General features: G+C 41.7%; 1 protein-coding gene across 1 annotated transcript; it reads left to right on the plus strand.

Annotated features, from left to right (window-relative positions):
* Positions 1–7,807: 7,807 nt before the first annotated feature.
* LOC148129877 (uncharacterized) lies at positions 7,808–20,230 on the plus strand. The gene is given in 4 exon segments (XM_087970390.1): positions 7,808–8,161; positions 17,965–18,115; positions 19,412–20,139; positions 20,141–20,230. Coding segments are annotated over 4 exon segments (1,323 nt in total).
* The last annotated feature ends 1,847 nt before the right edge of the window (positions 20,231–22,077 follow it).

Below are 22,077 nucleotides of genomic sequence, written 5' to 3' on the forward strand. Positions count from 1 at the left end.
TGGCGTCATGTGATGTATCGGGACTTTTCCTCCTTCACTAAACTGGGAGTGGGTGTGGCCAGTGTGTGATGCCTCTGGCCCATAGGCCAGGAGTTTGACAGCCCTACCCTATACCATTTCAAGCAGGTAACTGTCCAATATCTTCTTAAAAACTTCCAGGGATGAAGTACCCACAACTTCTGGTGGCAAGCCATTCCACTGGTTAATTGTCCTCACTGTTAGGAAGTTTCTCCTTAATTCCAGGTTGCTTCTCTCCTTGATCAGTTTCCATCCATTATTTCTTGTCCCACCTTCTGGTGCTTTGGAAAATAAGTTGACTCCCTCCTCTTCGTGACAACCTTTCAAATACTGGAATATTGCTATCATGTTCCTCCTAGTCCTTCTTTTCTCTAAACTAGCCAAACACAAATCCTGCAACTGTTATTCATATGTTTGTCAGGGTTCCAGAAAACCTGCATTCCAATCAGTAACTCCGAGACAAACATATCTCAAAAGTACCTTTATTGGAATAACACCTGGCATATTTGTGGAATCCCGAATCTAAAAGTTTTCGGCTTTCTACAGTTTCCCAACCTACAAATCCATCTCTCCTTGATCATCAACACATCACATGGCCCAATCACGATCCATCCAAAAGTAAGATCCTTATTTCATCCTGCGCCACTAACAAAAAAAAAAAAATTATTTTGTCTATTTAGAGCTACTTAATTGAAATCACCCCCCCTGCCACTTTCTCAGGCTATGTGGCAGCATGGAATATGGCTTCCAAAGCTGACAATGGTTTTGTCTCCAGGCCTTTAATCATTCCTACCACTGATATATTGGCTGTTCTTCAGCCAGTATATGAAGGTCTTTTTTCAAGATCTGCTGGGACGGGATGATTTGTGACCCTACTTGCTATTTGTTTCTTGTACTGTTTTTGTTGGCTGGTTGTAGCCTGATGTAGATTGTACTGTGCATTGCCTTATGTTGAAAGTAATACATTTTTAAATAAATAAATAAATGGTTTCTGCCTCTTACACACATAGTAAAATTAGGTAAATATCTACAGACCCCTCACATCCTGGACATAAACTGTTTCAACTTCTGCCTTCAAGATGCTACTAAAGGGTATTGCATGCATCACTCTGCTGAACACCTGACTCACAGAGCACAGCCTTTTGACTAAAGAAATGTACCTATGTAATAGACTGCATTACTATTACCATTCTCATCTTTCTCATTTTCTCATGTTTCTCATGTTTCCTACTATCGTCTCCTAATGGTATCTTGTGATTTAACAATAGTTTGTATTTATAATTGTAACTATGATTTATGATCTGTTGAGGTAATTCCCCGTTAGGAGAATGAGCGCATACAGGGAGACATAGTGAGAGTAGGGAAGAATAACACACACACAGCACACAGATACACTATACAGTAAATGTAGGTTTTTACTTCCAATAAACCATCCAACCAGGTTATCAGTGATAGACTTGTTGAAGTGTCTTGTGCTATCTTTACTAGGATAGTAACCCACAGTTAAACAGTAAACAGCTGTCTGTATACAGTACTATGCATTCACACCTGGTATGGCCTGGGCCCATAACCAGTGTTGAGGTAATTCCCCGTTAGGAGAATGAGCACATACATGGAGACATAGTGACAGTAGGGAAGAATAACACACACACAGCACACAGATACACTGTACAGTAAATGTAGGTTTTTACTTCCAATAAATGTTTAAGCAAATTCCAAGATAAGCAGTCCAAGTCATTCACAGGTAAATGAGTCAGTGTTCAGTTCAGGGATAATCCAAATATCAAAGTCCAGTATCAAAAACAGTTCAGTAACAGACTTACATCAACGATCAGTAACAGTCATTAGGAGGAACTGCAACTCTCTCCAACAGAAGAAACAGAGGGACTCACTGAGACTAAACAACCCAGGTTTCTGGCTCCATCTTATGGTCATTTGAGGAACCACACCCAATTACAATTTTAGCATTCCCTTAAAGATACAGTATTAAAATGTCTATCCTGGTTTATATATTTCCAACCCAAATAACTGTTAGGTAACTAACATTCCTAACATGATCCATGACTTATCACTTTGTTGTTTGTATGTGCACTGAAGGCTTATGCTTATACTGAAGGCTTATACTTGTGTGTCCAATCATACTTGGCCATAAAGAATTCTATTCTATTCTGTTCTGTTCTGTTCTGTTCTGTTCTGTTCTGTTCTGTTCCGTTCCACTCCTCTATTCTATTCTATTCTATTCTATTCTATTCTATTCTATTCTATTCTATTCTATTCTATTCTATTCTATTCTATTCCATCCCATCCCATCCCATCCCATCCCATTCCATTCTATCTCAATCCTAATTGCCAATCCCTATGGCTCTCCTTCCATCCACATACAGATAACCCTCAATTTACAACCAAAATTTCCATTGATAAGCAAAGCAGTCATTAAGAGACTTTTGCCCCTTTTTTATCCTTTCTTGCAACAGTTGTTAAATAAATCACTGCAATTGATCAAGTTAGTAACATGGTTGTATATTCAATCTGTCTTCCCCATTGAGTTTGTTTGTCAGAAGGTTGCAAAAGGTGAGCACATGTCTTTGGGACACTGTAACCATCATAAATACATGTTGGTTGCCAATTGTCCAACTTTTGATCATGTGGCCATGGGGATGCTGCAACAGTGTGAAAAATGGTCATAAGTCACTTTTTTCAGTGTCACTGCAACTTCAAACAGTCACTGGATGTACTGGACTACCTGTACATCCCTGTAACAGATTAGTTTCCATCTCACTTCCTCTCCTAATTTTCAGTCTTCCATTTCAATTATCAAGGCATTTCAAACATCTTTTTATCTCATCCCAGCTGACCCTACATGAATTATTCTCAACATTTTTCCTGGATCATTCACATGAAGGTGTAATGTACATATCAAAGGAAAATATTTTATTATAGTAATTGACAAACTAAAGTAAAATAGCAGAATGACATTAACAAATATATGAATGAGATTAATGAAATATAATAAGATCAAAAGGTAAATTAAAAAAATATAATCAAATTGAACTATTTCTGGAAAGATCTGGCCATCTTTTTTTAAAAGAAGATGATAATGACATCATAAGAGAGCACATCCCTTTGATCAGCTAGGAATAACTATGAAAAAAGGACTAGAGGCAAACCGAAAGTTGAAGTAATAAAAGTTGAATAAGCTTGTGCTACAGTTCATAAGATTGACAGTAAAGTAGTATCTAGTGGTTTTTTTTTTCTTTAGTTCCTGCTTTGCAGTGACAAAGGTCTTCGTTGAATGACATTTTTTTGGAATCCCCCTTTGAAAACCACAGTTTGAAAAGCATTGCAGCATGTAAAGGTTAAAGCTCTTCAGCAGCATGCATAATAAAATTGGCACCTGGATATAAAAAGACTGAAATCCAGAGGCTTTAAGCTCTTGTTAGGTTGTTAGATTGAGTGGCTCTTCCAACTCTCAACATTTTGAATTTTAACTTCTGTTCCAGGGAACATTTCTACTTGAGTTAGGCTTTCCTACTAAGAAGCCTGATTTCAGTCAGTGAGCCCATTATAACTAATTCATCTCTTCATGCTAATTCTTCTTTTTCTGGGGTCATCATGGGAATGAGGTGAACACTTTATGCTGCTATCAAATTAGATGAGGACCATCCTAATCAAGACAGGACAGGCAGTGTGGGGACTTTATTAAGTTATATATTAATAATATATCGACAAAAGAGAATATTTGTAGCTCAGGGTTGAAATGAGCGGTTCTTGGGGTTCTTTGAGTTTGGATGTTTTCTTGCAGACATTTTACTAGTCAAACCTTGTGGCGTTCGGAAAAGACTGAGCTGAAGTCTTCACTCCGGTCCGTGTTTCCAGTGGGAACATGGACCGTTCCTATTGGTTGATGCCGTTTGACAGCCGGCTATAAAAGGGAGCTGTCAAACGGCATCAGCTGTTGTCCACCAGCTGGCTGCCTTGTTAGCATGGCAGCCGTGGCAACCCTTTATTGCTACAATAAAGTAAAAAGCTGAAGTTCGCTCTGTGTTTGCCTCAGGTTATTCTGCCGCTCTACAACACTGGTGACGAGGGCGGGATACATATAAGAGGCAACCGGGCAAAGAATCGCTGAGCGAAGTCACTACAAAAAGAGCCGAAGTCACGACCGAGCTGAATGTCACTTTAAGAGCTACTGTCACTATTCACGAGTGCGAATTTCAACTTTCCTCGAAAGATCCGGCACCGCTGAGTCGAGATGACTTCAAACCCTGCATTCCCACCTTTCAGACCGAGAGCGGAAACATGGGAGTCCTACAGAAACCGATTTGACTGTTTCCTAGATGCCATAGACCTTGCTGACATTTCCGACCATAGGAAAAAGTCCTACTTTTTAAGTTTTTGCGGAGCCACAGTGTTTGACACTGCTACGGCATTATTGGCTCCACGTTCAATTAAGACTGTTCCATGGGAAGAATTGCAGGAAATTCTTTCCAACCACTATTCCCCTAAGCTATCCCGAATTGCCAGGCGTCATGCTTTTAGGAGACGGATTCAGGCTGAGGGAGAGACTATTAGTGGGTACATGGCTGCTCTACGAACAGCTGCCTTGCATTGTGGGTTTAGAGACTATCTGGAAGACATGTTATTAGACCAACTAGTTTGTGGAGTCAGGGATTTAAGGCTACAAAGGCATCTATAGGCTAAAGGGGATTTAACCCTTAAATTAGCAATTGAAGAGTCTCAAGCTGCTGAACTATCAGCACTTTCAGCAGCAGAAATTCAGGGAAATCCAATTAGCCAGAGTAGCTCAGTCATCCACTATGATGAAGCCTCCACAGAAGAAGGCTATGAAGAGGCTAATGATGTAAATCGCCTCAGGCAGCAAAAAAATAGTCAAGGGGAAAACAGGCCAAACCCCAATCTACCTCCACGGCATCAGCCCATTTGTCTAAGCTGTGGGGGAAACCACCTCAGGGCATCCTGCAAGTTCAGGAATGCCATTTGTCTAAAATGCCAGAGGAAGGGTCATTTAGCCAGGATCTGTCAAGCAGGAAAGACTTTTGCCCAAAAGCCTCAGACAACCCAACATTTCCAAAAACAAGTTGAAGACTGTTTTACCTGCTACCAAGCCAAGCTGACTAACAAAGGCTCTAACAAAATCAGTGTTTTTGTTTCTATAGAAGGGAAACCTTCCAGGATGGAGGTTGACACAGGCTCAGCACTGTCCATAATCTCATGGAGCACCTTGAAACAACTACTTCCCAGAATGGCTAAGAAGAAGCTTCATGGCTGCCAGTTAACCCTATGCGACTACCAAGGCAGAACCATCCCAGTCATCAGAAAAGGCAAGTTTTTTGTACAATTTCAAAATTTTAAAGGTCACTTGCCTTTAGTGGTAGTGGATGGTGCCCTCCCTAGCCTGTTGGGGTTAGACTGGTTCCCTGCCCTTGGCCTCCATATAAGCGGAATCCACTCTATTACAAATGCTGAAGTGGACACCTTGTTTAATGACTATGCTGATGTGTTCAGCAAGTGGCTGGGCTGTTATTCAGGAACCCCAATATCTTTCAACTTGGACCCTCAGGCAGTACCAATCCATTTAAAGCCTCGAAGGGTACCTTTTGCAATCCGCCCCAAATTAGACATGGAGCTTGACAAATTAATTAAACAGGGTGTATTAGAGCCTGTGGACTTCGCAAAATGGGAAACCCCAATAGTGACACCCCTGAAGAAAGATGGTAGGATAAGAATCTGCGCGGATTACAAGACGTCATTGAATAAATATTTACAAATCAGCGCTTATCCAGTCCATGTTATCCAGCACCTACTGCATTCTTTTGAGCCAGGAACCATTTTCGTGAAATTAGACATGTCACAGGCCTATCAACAGTTCCCTGTTGATGACACAGCCACTGAACTACAAACTATTGTAACGCACAGGGGCGCTTTCAAATGTAGGCGCCTCCAATTTGGCATAAGTGTGGACCCAGGAATTTTCCAATCCTTAATGGAAAGACTTTTTCAAGGATTACTGGGCGTAATTCTGTATTTTGATGACATTTTAATATCTGCCCCTGACAAGTCTCAGTTACTGCAAAGAGTCAGAGGAGTCCACGATCGTTTCAGGAAGCATGGTCTTAAGTTAAAGAAAGACAAGTGCACTATTGCCATCCCACAGGTAGAATTTTTGGGATACAGAATTGACGCCTCTGGTATTCACCCAATCGAATCCAAAGTAAGGGCTATTCACGAGGCACCCACACCAACTAACAAAGCTGAGCTCCAGGCCTTTTTAGGACTTCTTAACTTTTATGCTTCATTTTTGCCACATAAAGCTTCCGTTGCAGAGCCTCTGCACAGACTCTTGGATAAGCAATCCCCCTGGCACTGGGGACCTAGGGAAGCCCATGCCTTCTGTGCTGTCAAATCATTACTTACATCCGATGCTGTCCTGATCCAATTTAATGAACATTTACCTTTAGTTTTAGCAGCAGATGCTTCTCCTTTTGGCATAGGTGCTGTTTTAAGTCATAGACTGCCTAATGGTTCTGAGGCACCCATTGCCTTTTTCTCCAGAACTTTTTCCCCAGCTGAGCGCAACTACAGCCAAATTGACAAGGAGGCTTTGGCTGCAGTTGCTTCTGTCAAAAAATTCCATGAGTTTCTATATGGACACTATTTCGAGTTGATCACGGATCACAAGCCTCTATTAGGCCTTCTGTCAGGCAAAAGACAAACTCCTCAGATTTTGTCTCCAAGGATGACCAGGTGGACCTTATTTCTGGCTGCCTATTCCTATACACTGGTTCATCGACCTGGCAAGAGTCTATGCCACGCTGATGCTCTTAGTTGCTGCCCCCTGCCTGTTCCTGTGGAGGATCCTGCACCAACTAATGCTGTTTTCCAGATCAATGATCTCAAACTCCCCATCACTGCCCTTGATATCGCTGCCCACTCTGCCAGGGACAAGGTAATCGCCCAAGTTCTTGACTGAGTGGGAAGGGGGTGGCTGGCAATTCCTTATGCCCCCGAATTCATGCCTTTCAAAACTCGCCAGCAAGAACTATCTTCTTTGCAAGGCTGTTTACTTTGGGGAACTAGGGTAGTTATCCCTTCCAAGTTGCAAGACTCAGTTTTAAAGGTCCTGCATGAGGGGCATCCCGGCATTGTCAGGATGAAGGCCCTGGCTCGCAGTTATGTATGGTGGCCAGGCATGGATGCTCAGATTACAAGTTGGGTGAATGCTTGTCAGCCATGCCAAGCTATCAGACCTGCTCCACCTACATCCACTCCAGGCAGGTGGGAAGATTCTGTGGCCCCTTAGTCCTGGGTGCATATTGATCTGGCTGGCCCTGTTCATGGGCGTACATTCCTGGTGATGGGTAAATGGGTAGAACTGACCTTGATGACCACCACAACTTCAGAAGCTGTCACTAAGGATCTATCAAGGATATTCGCTACCCATGGCCTCCCTGACACCATCGTGTCTGATAATGGCCCCCAGTTTACTTCCTGTGAGTTTGAGGTCTTCCAAGCCAATCTAGGAATAAGGCACACACTTACAGCTCCTTTCCATCCTGCCAGTAATGGCCTGGCTGAAAGGGCAGTCAGATCAGTTAAGGAGGCCCTGGCAAGGTTTGGGCCCATAGATTGGCACTCTAGGCTCACTACGTATCTCCTGACCCAGCACACAACTCCCTGTGCCACCACTAATAGGTCTCCGGCTGAACTTCTCATGGGTAGATGTCTGAGGACCACCCTAGACAGACTCCATCCACATTACGCCCCAGTCATGCCCCTAGGGTCAAATAGCCAGGCAAGGGAGTTCGCTAAGAATGACCAGGTCTATGCCTGGAACTATGCAGGACACCCTTTGTGGATGCCAGGGCAGATTGTGGCAGTAACCGGTCCTAAGTCTTACAGGGTCCAACTGCAGGATGGGCGCATCTGGCGCCGCCATATCAATCAACTTAGAAGGCATTGGAGTTCGTCTGCAGATGGCCCTCAAGTTCCTGCAACAGAGAAACCGCCGGTGCCCAAAGAAACTTCCCACGAATCTGACAGGAATGCAAGCCTACCTGAACAGCCATCTGTCCCTCGCCCAGAGATGCCTGAAGCCGAGACGCCAGCTTCGTCGGCACCAGAAGTTGCCCAACAAGCAGAAAAGTTCCTTCCAGCAGCAGCTTCGTCAGAACTTAGAAGATCTGGCCGCCTGCGCAAGCACCCGAGTTATCTGAAGGACTATGCATGCTCCGTTCTGGGGGAAAGGAGTGTGGCATTCAGAAAAGACTGAGCTGAAGTCTTCACTCCGGTCCGTGTTTCCAGCGGGAACAAATATTTAAGAACACTGATGTCCACTCATACTTCCATCTCCTGTCAAAATAAAGATGCAAATTTCCCTTGGGGCTGTCACAAAGGTGAGAAAGTTGAATTTTAATTGGCAATCAATGATATAATCTTTGCCTAATTTAACAAACAATACCTCCTTTCAATTTAAGTGAGACCCATTCTCTGTTCAGTAGGTTTAGGATTGTAACCAAAATCAAGTGTAGGTTAAAAGTGCCAATGTCTGAAAGTGGGGCTAAACCAAAAGGTGGATTTCTGCCATTTTTCTGTCTTTCTACTGTAATACTGGTTACTATGTTCAGGCAACCAAATTTTTAATAAGTTAAGCTAGTTTCTGCATTTGCAAAATACATTGAATCAAACTACCAAACAGGCTGAGTTTCCACACAACATATTAAATCATAAAATGCCCCAATCAAGATTAAAACCCATCAAATTCAACATGTGAATTCAAAGAATGACAATACGTTGGCCAAAAAAGGAGTTTTTAGAGTAGCTGGAAATATCTAGGACACATTTACATGTAATTTATACTTGAGTCCTTTTATATTTGCTCCATCTCTAGACATGGAAAATTATATTATAACAAACAATGCTTATCCAAGTCAGGTAACAACTTAGTTACCTTGATGGTTCCCATCTTAAGCCATGCCCATGTGAAGTTATTATCACATTTTCCTTCAATGTTTTTCAAGTGCTGTCCATGCAAAGCTTTGGTTTTCCATCCATTTAATCTGTCATCCAGCTGTTTTTCTACCTTTTTTCTGTTGTTTTTATAATGTTCTCCATTTTCACAGCCTGCAGCAATTTTTCTGTACTTTGATTCACATAGTCATTCAAACTTTGTTTTTCTTCTTCTACAGTTTGATGGATTTGCAATAGCCCTCTGCCCCCTATTCTTCTTGGCACTTCGTGGATATAAAGCATGGTACATATTCAAAAGTTTACACATTTTCCAGTCCATGTTTTCCAGTTCAGCCAAAGTAACTATCGCCAAAACTGAACACCACAGCAGCAGAATAATCAGAGAAGCCATAGAGATAGAAAAACGCCCACACAGCATGAATAAAAGAGATGACACCTCCCGCTTACCAGCCATTTGGAAACCCGCCCTCATGAACAGACGAGTACCCAACATGATAAATGACACCAGACCCACACCCATGAGGGCCACACAAGATGCCACCACCACACTTCCACGTAAAAATCAGACTCACACCCACACAGAAGATGAGACACGACCACAGACCAGAAGCCGCACTGCAGCTGCATCACTACCCACTTCAAACTCCTCTGAACCATACATGAAGCGAACTGACCCCCACCATGAAGATGTGGCACGACCACGAACTCGAAGCCAAACGAACACAGACCCAGACCCCAAACTCAAAGCCATATTAAAAACCCAAAATGCTACATCACAGCCACCTGCTCAGGACATCACATCAGAAAACTCAAGAAATTACACCTCAAGAACTCAAGAAGTCACAACACAGCAAATGACCCAGGATATCACAGCACAAGACCAAGGATACCACAGCAATAACTCTCACAAGGTCATCACACAACCCATTACCCAAGCTGTTACTACACAGGAGGCTAATGGAAAAGAGATCAAAACACAAACGACCCAGGAGATTACAACGCAAGACCCAGGATACCACAACAAAAGAACTCACAAGCCCATCACACAACCCATTACCCAAGCCGTTAAAACACAAGAGGCTAACGACCCAGGAGATGACAGCACAAGATCCAGGATATCTCCACAACAAAAGGCCATTACACAGCCCATTATACCAACATCAACTCCATCAACCAATCAAGAGGCTGCAGCACAGCCAACCAGCCCAGCACACCATCCCCACCACTTGTATATAGAGAGAGATGGCAGCTCCGGTCACACACTGCTTGCACTGGCACTAAGCCGAAAGCACCAGCCTGAAGATGGCGAGTGGGACCTCGCCGAAACGTTGCCTAGATACTTTGAATCTTACGCGGAGAGAACCCGAATAACCAAAGATCCACATACAAATACCCGCGAGAACCTCAGAAAACAAATATTGCACCTCTACGGGAGGAAACCCACCATCTGACCAGGACTTATGAAAAACTTGAAGTCCAAAGAGCTTCCATTTTATGTGACCTCGCATTCCTATGCAACTGCCGAGATCAAAATCTAATTCCCACAAGCTTCCAATTGAAATTCCACACCAACACAGCAGCCACCAAACGCATCCTAAAAAGAACAGAATTGGCCCTAATTAGAAATGAACTTCACACAAAAAGATTTCTCCTAGACCAAATCAACAAAGATCTTCTTACACTTCACCTCAGACTCAGCAACAAGATTCACCCCTTACTTTGGGACAAATCCAAACAACTCGCTGTCTGGAGAGCCGAAACACAGACCACCCTCAAGACAGACACACACACCAACAAACTCAGAAAACTACAACAATGCCAGAAACCAACTCCCCCCTCACAGCCACACATGAAACAAACAGTGCACAACATCTCAGACAAGATCCTCACCGAAGCCGAAACCAAGGTCCTTTCAAAAGGATTCAACTTTGCTGTTGCTCCCAAACACATCCCCACAGAAACCATCATATGCGGAGTTGAAACCAGCCTGACCAAAACCAACCCTGATGAGGCTAATAGAATCAGACTCGAAATCACCAACATCCTCTGCACTAGCAAACCACCCAAAAGCAACTTATCCAAAGAAGAACAAACTGCACTACGTAACCTGAAAGAAGACACCAGCATAATAATCCTACCAGCAGACAAGGGCAACGCAACAGTGGTTATGAACACATCTGACTACCAAACCAAGTTAACCAACCTACTCCTAGACCCCACATACAAACCCTAAAGACAGACCCCACCACCTACCTGGAAAAAACCACCAGATCCAAAATAAAAGCCTCCCCATCAGTGAAGAAATCCAGCAAAGAATCATACCCAGAGAGAAATCATCCAGATGCCCTAAGCTTTATGGTCTCCCAAGATACACAAAGAAGGAACTCCACTTAGACCAATAGTCAGCTCCATAGGCTCACCTCTACAAAACCTAGCCAAATTTCTCGCCAAACAACTACAGCCCTATGCAGAATCCATCAACTCACATGTAAGAAACTCATTCCAGTTCATCGAGATCATAAAGAAACAAAACTTACAACCCAGCGACCTACTAGTTAGCTTCGATGTCATATCCCTCTTCACCCAAGTGCCAATAAAAGAAGCCTTGACAGCCATCCAAAACAAATACAACCCCCCAAGCACATCCTAGATCTGACCAACCACTGTCTATCCAATACATACTTCACCTACAATGGACAAAAATACAAACAAATAGAAGGAGCACCCATGGGATCACCCTCTCACCTGTCATCGCAAACCTCTACATGGAACACTTTGAAACACAAGCTCTAGAAAAATATGATCACAAACCCAAACTCTGGCTCAGATACGTAGATGACACCTTCATAATCTGGCCACACGGGAAAGAAAAACTGAACAACTTCCTCACACACCTCAACAGCCTACACCCCAAAATACAATTCACCATGGAAACAGAAGCTAACAATCAACTTCCCTTTCTAGATGTCTTGGTATACAAAAAACCCAATGGCTCCCTAGGACACACCATCTACCAAAAGAAAACACATACAAACCGCTATCTACACGCACTCTCACACCACCACCCAGCACAGATCAATTCCGTAGCTGAGACACTCATCTCCAGAACAAAATGCTTAGCTGATGAACAACACCTAAAAACCGAACTAAACACTCTCACCAACATACTAACAGCCAATGGATTTCAAAGAAAGAAGATCACCCACCTAATCCAAAAAGAAACCCCAACCAAAATCCAAGACAGAGAACAAGAGAACGGCAAAGCCCTCCTCCCATATATAAAAGGCACTACAGACAAAATCAGCAAGATCCTCCAAAAACACAACATTAAAACAGCATTCTGCACAAACAGAAAAATATCCACCATCCTAAGAAACCCTAAAGACAAAATCGAGTTAGAAAACCAAGGAGTATATGAAATCCCCTGCACTGCCTGCCTCACCACATACATTGGACAAACTAACAGAAGAATAAGTGCACGCGTTGAAGAACATAAGAACTCAATCAAAAAGAAGAACCAACCTCTTCCCTGGTCCAACACCTCAAAGCCACAGGACATGAGATTGACCTTAAAAATACCAGAACTATCGCCAAAACTGAACACCACAGCAGCAGAATAATCAGAGAAGCCATAGAGATAGAAAAACGCCCACACAGCATGAATAAAAGAGATGACACCTCCGCTTACCAGCCATTTGGAAACCCGCCCTCATGAACAGACGAGTACCCAACATGATAAATGACACCAGACCCACACCCATGAGGGCCACACAAGATGCCACCACCACACTTCCACGTAAAAATCAGACTCACACCCACACAGAAGATGAGACACGACCACAGACCAGAAGCCGCACTGCAGCTGCATCACTACCCACTTCAAACTCCTCTGAACCATACATGAAGCGAACTGACCCCCACCATGAAGATGTGGCACGACCACGAACTCGAAGCCAAACGAACACAGACCCAGACCCCAAACTCAAAGCCATATTAAAAACCCAAAATGCTACATCACAGCCACCCGCTCAGGACATCACATCAGAAAACTCAAGAAATTACACCTCAAGAACTCAAGAAGTCACAACACAGCAAATGACCCAGGATATCACAGCACAAGACCAAGGATACCACAGCAATAAATCTCACAAGGTCATCACACAACCCATTACCCAAGCTGTTACTACACAGGAGGCTAATGGAAAAGAGATCAAAACACAAACGACCCAGGAGATTACAACGCAAGACCCAGGATACCACAACAAAAGAACTCACAAGCCCATCACACAACCCATTACCCAAGCCGTTAAAACACAAGAGGCTAACGACCCAGGAGATGACAGCACAAGATCCAGGATATCTCACAACAAAAGGCCATTACACAGCCCATTATACCAACATCAACTCCATCAACCAATCAAGAGGCTGCAGCACAGCCAACCAGCCCAGCACACCATCCCCCACCACTTGTATATAAGAGAGATGGCAGCTCCGGTCACACACTGCTTGCACTGGCACTAAGCCGAAAGCACCAGCCTGAAGATGGCGAGTGGGACCTCGCCGAAAGCGTTGCCTAGATACTTTGAATCTTACGCGGAGAGAACCCGAATAACCAAAGATCCACATACAAATACCCCGAGAACCTCAGAAAACATATATATATATATATATATATAAAATACAGTTTCTCTTATATAGTTGACAATCAAATAATAAATTATATCTTTTATTGTTGGAGTTCTACAAATACAAATATGTTTGTTATAAGGGACTTGGTTAAATCTTGTATATTTAACCAATTGTGTCCAGCTGCTCAAATCTTGCATATGTAAATACCTCCCTTTGATGTTTCAGCATTTCTGTTAGGTATGAAGATCATATGTTAAGTTGCTGTTAAGATTTATTGCTCAAGCCTATACACAAGAATCTAGTCCACTAACATTCAAAACTAAATTAGTGCTACATAAGAGTCAACAGAATTCAAAAGTGGCTAAACTTAGACCATTTGTGGAAACATAATGTTTCTAGGTTGATGACTTGCTTAGCTCCACCTCCAGCTCTGTCTGCTCTTCTCTTACATTTCTGTCTTTAGATATTTGGCAAGTTGAAAGATACATTTATAATGGCTCCTATTATACCCATTCTCTGAGAGTCAATCAGGGACCTATAGCATTACATGTACAGATAGTCCTCGACTTACAACTACAATTGAGCCCAAAATTTCGGTTGCTAAGTAAGACAATTGTTAAGTGAATTTTATTCCATTTTACAACTTTTTTGCCGCAGTTGTTAAGTGAATCACTGCACTTGATAAGTTAACTGGCTTTCCCATTGACTTTGCTGGTCAGAAGGTTGCAGAAGGTGATCACATGACCCCGGAAAACTGCAACTATCATAAATCACTTGCGAAATGTCCACATTTTAATCACATGCTCATGGGGGTTCTGCTGTAGTCATAAGTGTGAAAAATTGTCATAAGTTACTTTTTCCAGTGCTGTTGTAACTTGGAAGAGTCACTAAATGAATTATTGTAACTCGAAGATTACCTGGATTATCTCATTAGCCCTTCCACAGCTAAAAAATAATTAAGTTCTTCAATCTTAAAGTCTATATGCAAATCTAAGGCATATGTATCATCTCTTCTCTCAACTAGTTGAATCTGCAATACAGCCGGTTGCCATGAAAGTTCAAGGAGATAGTCGGTGCAATGAAGCTGCTTTCACATTATAATTTTTACAGCAGTTATCTCGAAGCTTCTGGTTGGTTTTGCTTCCCTGTTTGATGCTGAATGTAGGTCTTTCGAACATCCCTACCAAGCAGCTGAATTCTGATTGGGGTCCTGACTATGTTTTTGAATGACAGGATTTTTGCACATTGGGAAAAACAGCAACATTTTTCTCAGGCCAAGAATGATCTTCTCTCAATTGTGCCTTTGTCCCATTCTTCTATCATCAAGAAGGAAGTCAAGACCCAAATATTACAGGTAGAAATAAATGGATATTTAACTATTTTATACTTGCCTTTAAAAAAAAGAGCACATCTACATTGTGGTAGTGTCTTACTTCAGGTTTATTTATTAAATGATATGGAATTTATTTCTGGTCTGGTTTTTCCATTGCTCTTGTGAACTTGATGAAGCTTGAATCATTTCTATTATTTCTATAATCTAATAAAATGTAAAGCTTGATTCTTCCTCTCTATAATGCCCCTTTGATTCCATCAGCAGTGAAAGGCTGGGCTAGGCTAGTCTAGGCTAGTCTAGGCTAGCACAGCACAGCACAGCACAGCACAGCATAGCATAGAAGTTTACTTTCCCTCCATACATTTTAGAGAGTACCAATGTGGGAAAACATGGCTTATAGGTGCTACATAATAAACCTGACATAATGTGACCTTAAAGAATAAACAGGCTAAGACATTGGTTGGATTTCAATATCCTATATCATTAAATAAAAATTTCCTTTATCCCCAATGACCTTTCAATTAATGTTGCCTTAGAGGTCCATCTTCTTGGCATTTAATTAGTAGTAATATTATTTGGAACAGGTCCACGTGGGTTTGTAATGGATCGTTACAGAAATCTCAAAGGTAGTGAAAGAGAGAAGTAAAAATAAAACCTGGAAAATCTCTGGAGGTCTTAATAAACTGCAAGGTTCTAATAAACAAGAAAACATATGGATACGACTCTCTTTGGAGGAATGATCTTTTGTTTAATTGGGAAAAAAAATAGGATTTGTACTAAGCTTAGGTATACTGTAAGGGAATACCAAATGAAATCACTAAAAATAAATTAAAAGCTTTAACATCAGCTCTTTCATGACCGTACTTCCCTTTCCTTAAAATATACAAAAGAAACAAACGTCCTCCCTCTTCTTTTGCAGGAATGAAAGGACCACGATGAAATAAAACCTCTTTTACAGCAAACTAAGGAATATTTCAAAGATAACCATTGCCATACATTAAGTGGCCCTCATTATCATGAACTTAAAAGGAGCCGGAGAAAAGAAAAAAAGGAAAGAAAAGAAAAGGAATGCTGTTCACTTTCATCTTTCGTGAGCAGTTTCTTTGGGAGAGGCACCTTGATTTCTGAATAATTCTGAGGAAGCCAATTTGATGTATGAGGCTGACAGCCTCTCTGCTGGCTTGTCAGAAAAGGGCATATCATTGAAAAGTCCAAAGGAGCTAAAAATGACAGGAATGACAACTCAGCTGGAACACTGGGGAGGGCACTGAGTTGATTCCTCAGGTAATCTGGAAACATTACATTGCACCCACACAAACACACACACAACTAGTCTGAAAACAACTATGCCTCTTGCATTCCCCTTGTTACTGCTGTGGCCATTGGATCCAGAGGGACCAGGGTGCTTTTTCTCTTAATTTGGCAAAACCAGCAGTTCAGAGGATGCCCTGGACCTTGGCTTGGCCACTAGGGGTGTAAAGACTCCTATCATGCCTTCTTCACTGGTCACCATGAGGAGGCACTCAGGCCATATAAAGTGACCCCCTTAAGAGAGTCATAGTTGTTCCCACTATAGTTACTTCCACTATATATATGAAGGCAGTGGTGGTATTCAGCCGGTTCGTATCAAGTTCAGACGAACCAGTTATTAAATTACTCACCCGCTACTATCAAAGTGGATCCTGGGTGCTGTGCTGCAATGGAGAAACAGGCAACGGAACGGCCGGCACAAGGGAAGGGGAAGAAGGAAAGCGGCTTTCTCCTTCCCTCATGCCAGCCACTCCATTGCCATTTCTCCATTGCAGTGCAGTGCCCAGGATCCACTTTGATAGTAGGGGGTGAGTAATTTAAGAACTCGTTTGCCCAGGGTCAGGTTAGCCATTGCGGGCGTCTCATTCCACATGTGTGGCAGAGCTGGAGGGCAGGGATGGGTCACGCCTCCTATGACAGCCAACCTAACCCTGGGCAAACTGGTTGTTAAAATATTTGAATCCCACCTCTGTATAAAGGTGAGGGTTTCCTTTGTCCAGTCATTGTCCAACTCTAAGGAGTAGTTCTCATTTCCATTTCTTATCTGAGGGAGCCAGTGTAATCTGAAGACCATGTAGCTAGCATGACTGTACACCAAAGGCACACAGAATGCTGTTACCTTCTCACTGAAATGGTACCTATTTATCTACTTGCATTTGCATCTTTTTAAACTGCTAGATGGACAGGAGCTGGAGCAAGGAGCTCACCCCACTGGGCGGCACTCAGGTCTTGAACCCAAGCTGTCAGCTTATAAATTCAGCATTTTTAACTATCACCTCTCCCCTCATATAGAGATACAGATACACACACACACACACACACACACACACACAGAGAGAGAGAGAGAGAGAGAGAGAGTATACACACACTCTCTACTAGCTTACTGCTGAGTCACAAGTGCCCAAGAAACTGACGCTGCTGTGCTGTTAGTTTGATTTTCCTCTCCCTTCTTATTTTCAAAAGCCTCAGTATGATTGCCCCGTAAATCTAAAAGAAAAAAAATATCTTTTGGTCAATGTTTTTGGTCAGTGCCTGTTGATTGCCTATATGTGAATTATCTTACAGAATGAAAGATACATGACACCTGCAATTTGTTTTACAAATGGAACTGTGATGGGGACAAAGCATTGGCTGAGTAATAGGGTCTGCCTAGATATTTGTATCAGTACATTTCAAGTTGATATACAGTGCAGAAACTTGTTATTCAGATAATTATTATGGTCTCCTCCAGTATTCCCAAAATATATTTTCACTCCAGTGCCCAAATTTCCCAACATCATAGCTAAGGTCCATGCTGCCCAAACATTGCTAGCAATGTGAATTCATTCATTGGCTTATGCCATGATTTGTTTTAACCATAGTTTAGCTAAAGAAGCCTCCAGCAGAGACCGTAATAAATCAGCCCACCTACTAGCATACAGTATTTGTGCTATAAAGCCATAAATTACTCCCCAACTTTTTATTAGAGTTATAAAAAGACAAGCAGTTGCACGATTCAAGAGTCCACCAAGCAGTCTAAATTCAACATCAGTGATGAAGCTGATGGCAGTTATCATAACATATTAGAATATGTTATGACCTACAAGGCCTATTATCAAACCCAATTCCTGTACATATGTGAGTTAGGCAGAGCTGTATTGCTACTCCTTCCCTTATTTAATGCTACTCCTTCCCTTATTTAAGGAGTTTTAGACCCAAAATTTTATCACCCCAGAATTGCAGACAGCAGTAGCACTTACAGCCCTCTCTAAGAAGTTTCAGAGTCAGCATACTGCTCCCAATAATCTGTGTCCTCATTTTACCAAACTTGGAAGGGTGGAAGAATGAACCAACCTTGAACCAGTGAGAATCAAAGTGTTGGCAGTCAACAGATTTAGCCTGCAATACTGCATTCTAACCACTGTGCCACCAGGACTCAGATACAGATAGTCCTCAATTTATGATTACAATTGATACCAGGATTTCAAATTTATTTATTTATTTACTTATTTAATTTGTATTTTATACTTCTTAGCCACCCATCTCCCTCATTTAATAGCCATTGCTAAGCAAGGCTGTTAAGTGAGTCATATTGTATGACCTTTTTCTCCATGGATGTAAAGCGAATCACTGCAGCTGTTAAATGATTCATGCGATCATAAAGTAAATCAAACTTCCTCCATTGAGTTTGCTTGTCAGAAACCGACTTGGCAAGTCACAAATGGTGATCACAGGGGCCCTGTATTCTGGAAAAGTCATAAATAAATGCCAATTGATATCCAATCCTCATAAAACAAGCCACTGAGCATGAACGGAAATGTCCCAACACCATCTTATTTGGTCTAGAGAACAACAATGACAATGATGACATCACAAATGTCTGCAACATCATCAGTGACTATCAAGCATCAACCATCTCCCCTGATGAAATGCTCGACATTTCCCACATTGGCCCAGAGTTCAAAAACAGTGACGGCTCATTGGCCCCATGCTTCTGCAGGGTCATTTCCAAAAATGAATCAAGCAAATGAAAATTCATTTACACTATAAATTCACTCGCTAAGAGCAACACCAATCATAAGAATCTCCATTCTCACCCTGACCTAACCTAACAGCAACATGTGCGGTCCCGTGAACTATGCTCTGAGCTCAAAAGACTCCAAGAACAAGGAAATACTAAATACATTGACTACTGCACAGAATGTATCAAAAGGAAGACCTTCAACTTACATCCCAATAACCATCACCCCAACATCCAACATTAGGCATGCATGCCCCTTACTTCCTCCAGACCCACTACTACATATCTAAAATGCAAACTACTCAATGCAAGAAATCTCGCAAACAAAACACATGAATTCTTCATCTTACTAAGCATGGTCACATTCGACATTATATTTGTCTGTGAGACGTGGTTGAATGCATCTTTTCCAGACTCCAATTCCACATCCAGAGAATATCATGTTTGTCAGTCAGAACACGAAATCCGTAGAGGAGGTGGAGTTGCTATCTTCTATAAAAAATCCCGAAAATTAAGAAAGATTCAAATTACACAGGAGCTTGCTCTTCCAAAGACCATTGTCTGTGAATTGTCCTTAATTACCACTATCCACATCTTACTATGCTACAGAGGCCCTCATTATGACATAGTTCATGCAAACAAGCTAACTTCACTGCTAACGTGGGCTGCCTCTTGCCCACACCCTTTTATTTACCTTGGTGACCTCAATCTACCTCTTATAGATTGGACCCTAAATGAATGTACATCCAAACCCATACATGCAACTCTGTACAATGTCATTACTACACTGGGACTGGATCAATTAGTAACTAACAACACTAGACTCAACAACTGCCCCGACCTGATCTTCTGCAACAGTCCAAACTCAATATATGGCCTACAAATACAAGAACCCTTTTCAAATAGTGACCACAGTATGATCGACTTTTGTCTCAATTTACACCCTCACAAAGAAGATCATAATGATAGATCCCCAAAATACAACTTCAAAAAAGCCAATTATGATCTCATAGATGTTGACCTATTATCTCTTGATTGGAACATTCTGCTCTCTAACTGTAATACTACAGAAGACCATTATAATGCATTCTTGCTTGAACTTGAAAAAGTAATTAAACTATATGTACCATTAGTGTCCCCAATAAATAATAAAAAAAAACAAATTAACCATAACAATAAGGAAACTTCAATTAAAAAAACGCTATGGTGTAAATAAAAAACTAGCTACATAGCAAACTTTAAAAACCAATACAACACCTTATGCCAACAGATAAAGGCCGAATGCACAAATTATTACTGCAAGAAAGAGGAATATCTCCTATATACAAAATCCACCCACGCCGTCTACAATTTTGTAAACACCAAACTTAAAGACTCCATCCCACCCCTAAAAGGACCAAATGAGAAAGACTGCAGTGATGAAACTCTTAAGGCCAACCTCTTCAACACATTCTTCAGTTCAGTCTTTGTAAACAGCAATGGCCCATGCCCCACATTTCCTAGTGATACACAACTAACTGTAATGATTTACTACATATTGACTTTACAGAAGGTAACATAGAAAAGGCACTACAAAACCTAAAACCATCCCTATCTATGTTCTGACCCAAAACTGCTGCTGGATAACCACAACAATCTATTGGCCCCGATGGATTATGTGCATACTTCTTTAAAAAGCTCTCCTCTGCCATAGTAGAACCCCTAAGCATTTTATATGAGATATCATTCAGAACCAGCTCCTTACTGAACCTATGATCCTAAACTACGGTCATCCCTATCTTCAAAAAAGGTGACCCCAGCCTCATTGAAAACTACAGACCAATCTCATTGTGTTGTGTCATGTGCAAAGTCATGGAATCAATCATTAACCAATTCATCACCCTCCACTTAGAGTCAAACAACCTACTCTCCAAAAAACAATTTGGTTTCAGGAAAAAAATATCCTACAATCTACAACTCCTACACTGCAAAAACATATGGACTGCTTTACTTGACCAGGGTAAAGCAATAAGTGCAATTTACATAGACTTCTGCAAAGCCTTTGATTCAGTGGTACATGACAAACTACTGTTAAAACTAAACTCTTATGGCATTTCCGGATCCTTCATAAGTGGATTACTGTATTCCTGTCAAAAAGGCAACAAATAGTAAAAATAGGGAGTGCTATATCAAACCCTGCTCCAGTTAACAGCGGTGTCTCCCAAGGCAGTGTTTTAGGACCCACACTCTTCATACTCTATATAAATTACCTTTGTGATCACCTTATAAGCAACTGCGACCTCTTCGTGGATGACGTAAAACTATTCAATACCACAGAAAATCTCAACCTACTGTCTTTCAAAGCAACCTTGATTATATGTCTGAATGGTCTAACAGTTGGCAACTCCAAATCTCTACCAACAAATGCTCTGTCCTACACATTGGTTAAAAAAAAAACTCCAAGGGAGAACAGAAGGTCAAGAGATTGAGCAGGTGAAGGTTTCCAAATACCTACGTGTAATCCTCCAAGACACAGTCATGAAGTGTACCTAATGACTCTCCTCATGCCATAAAATTCTTTGGGCATTTTAATTTTGTATTTCACATTGAACATGGGAAATATGTTCCTACAGCTTTCACTTTATTCACAAGTAAATCCCTAGCTCCTCTGCTTTATGATTCCCAGTTAGGTCCTTATTCAAATTATAGGTAGATGGAAGTGATGCAAACTAAGTTTATCAGAGCACTTCTCCATGCCCCAAGATACATATTAATAAAATCTTTGAGCTTGTCTATTAGTTATTCATTATTGGCTTAAATGACACTATTCTCCAGCTGCTGGGAGTTGGCTCTTATCAGGAATCTTCTTCTGCTGGATACCTTACTTCATTATCAAGCCAAAAAAAGCAAGATTCTCTAAAGCAGTGGTCCCCAATCTTTCTGGCTGTGCAGACCAGCAGGATGGTAGAGGGGATATGTGAGAGTTTGTGCGAGCAGTGAGCAAATGGAACTGCATCTGTGCTTGTCCATTGCTGATGCAATTGGAGCTACACACGTGTGCTCACCTGCTGCTACTGCAGTCTGGTTCTGAATGGGCTTT

This window comes from Notechis scutatus, chromosome 8, assembly GCF_049901735.1.
Source record: "Notechis scutatus isolate UNSWTSFEM ecotype Mainland chromosome 8, rNotScu1.2, whole genome shotgun sequence".
Taxonomy (NCBI): domain Eukaryota; kingdom Metazoa; phylum Chordata; class Lepidosauria; order Squamata; family Elapidae; genus Notechis; species Notechis scutatus.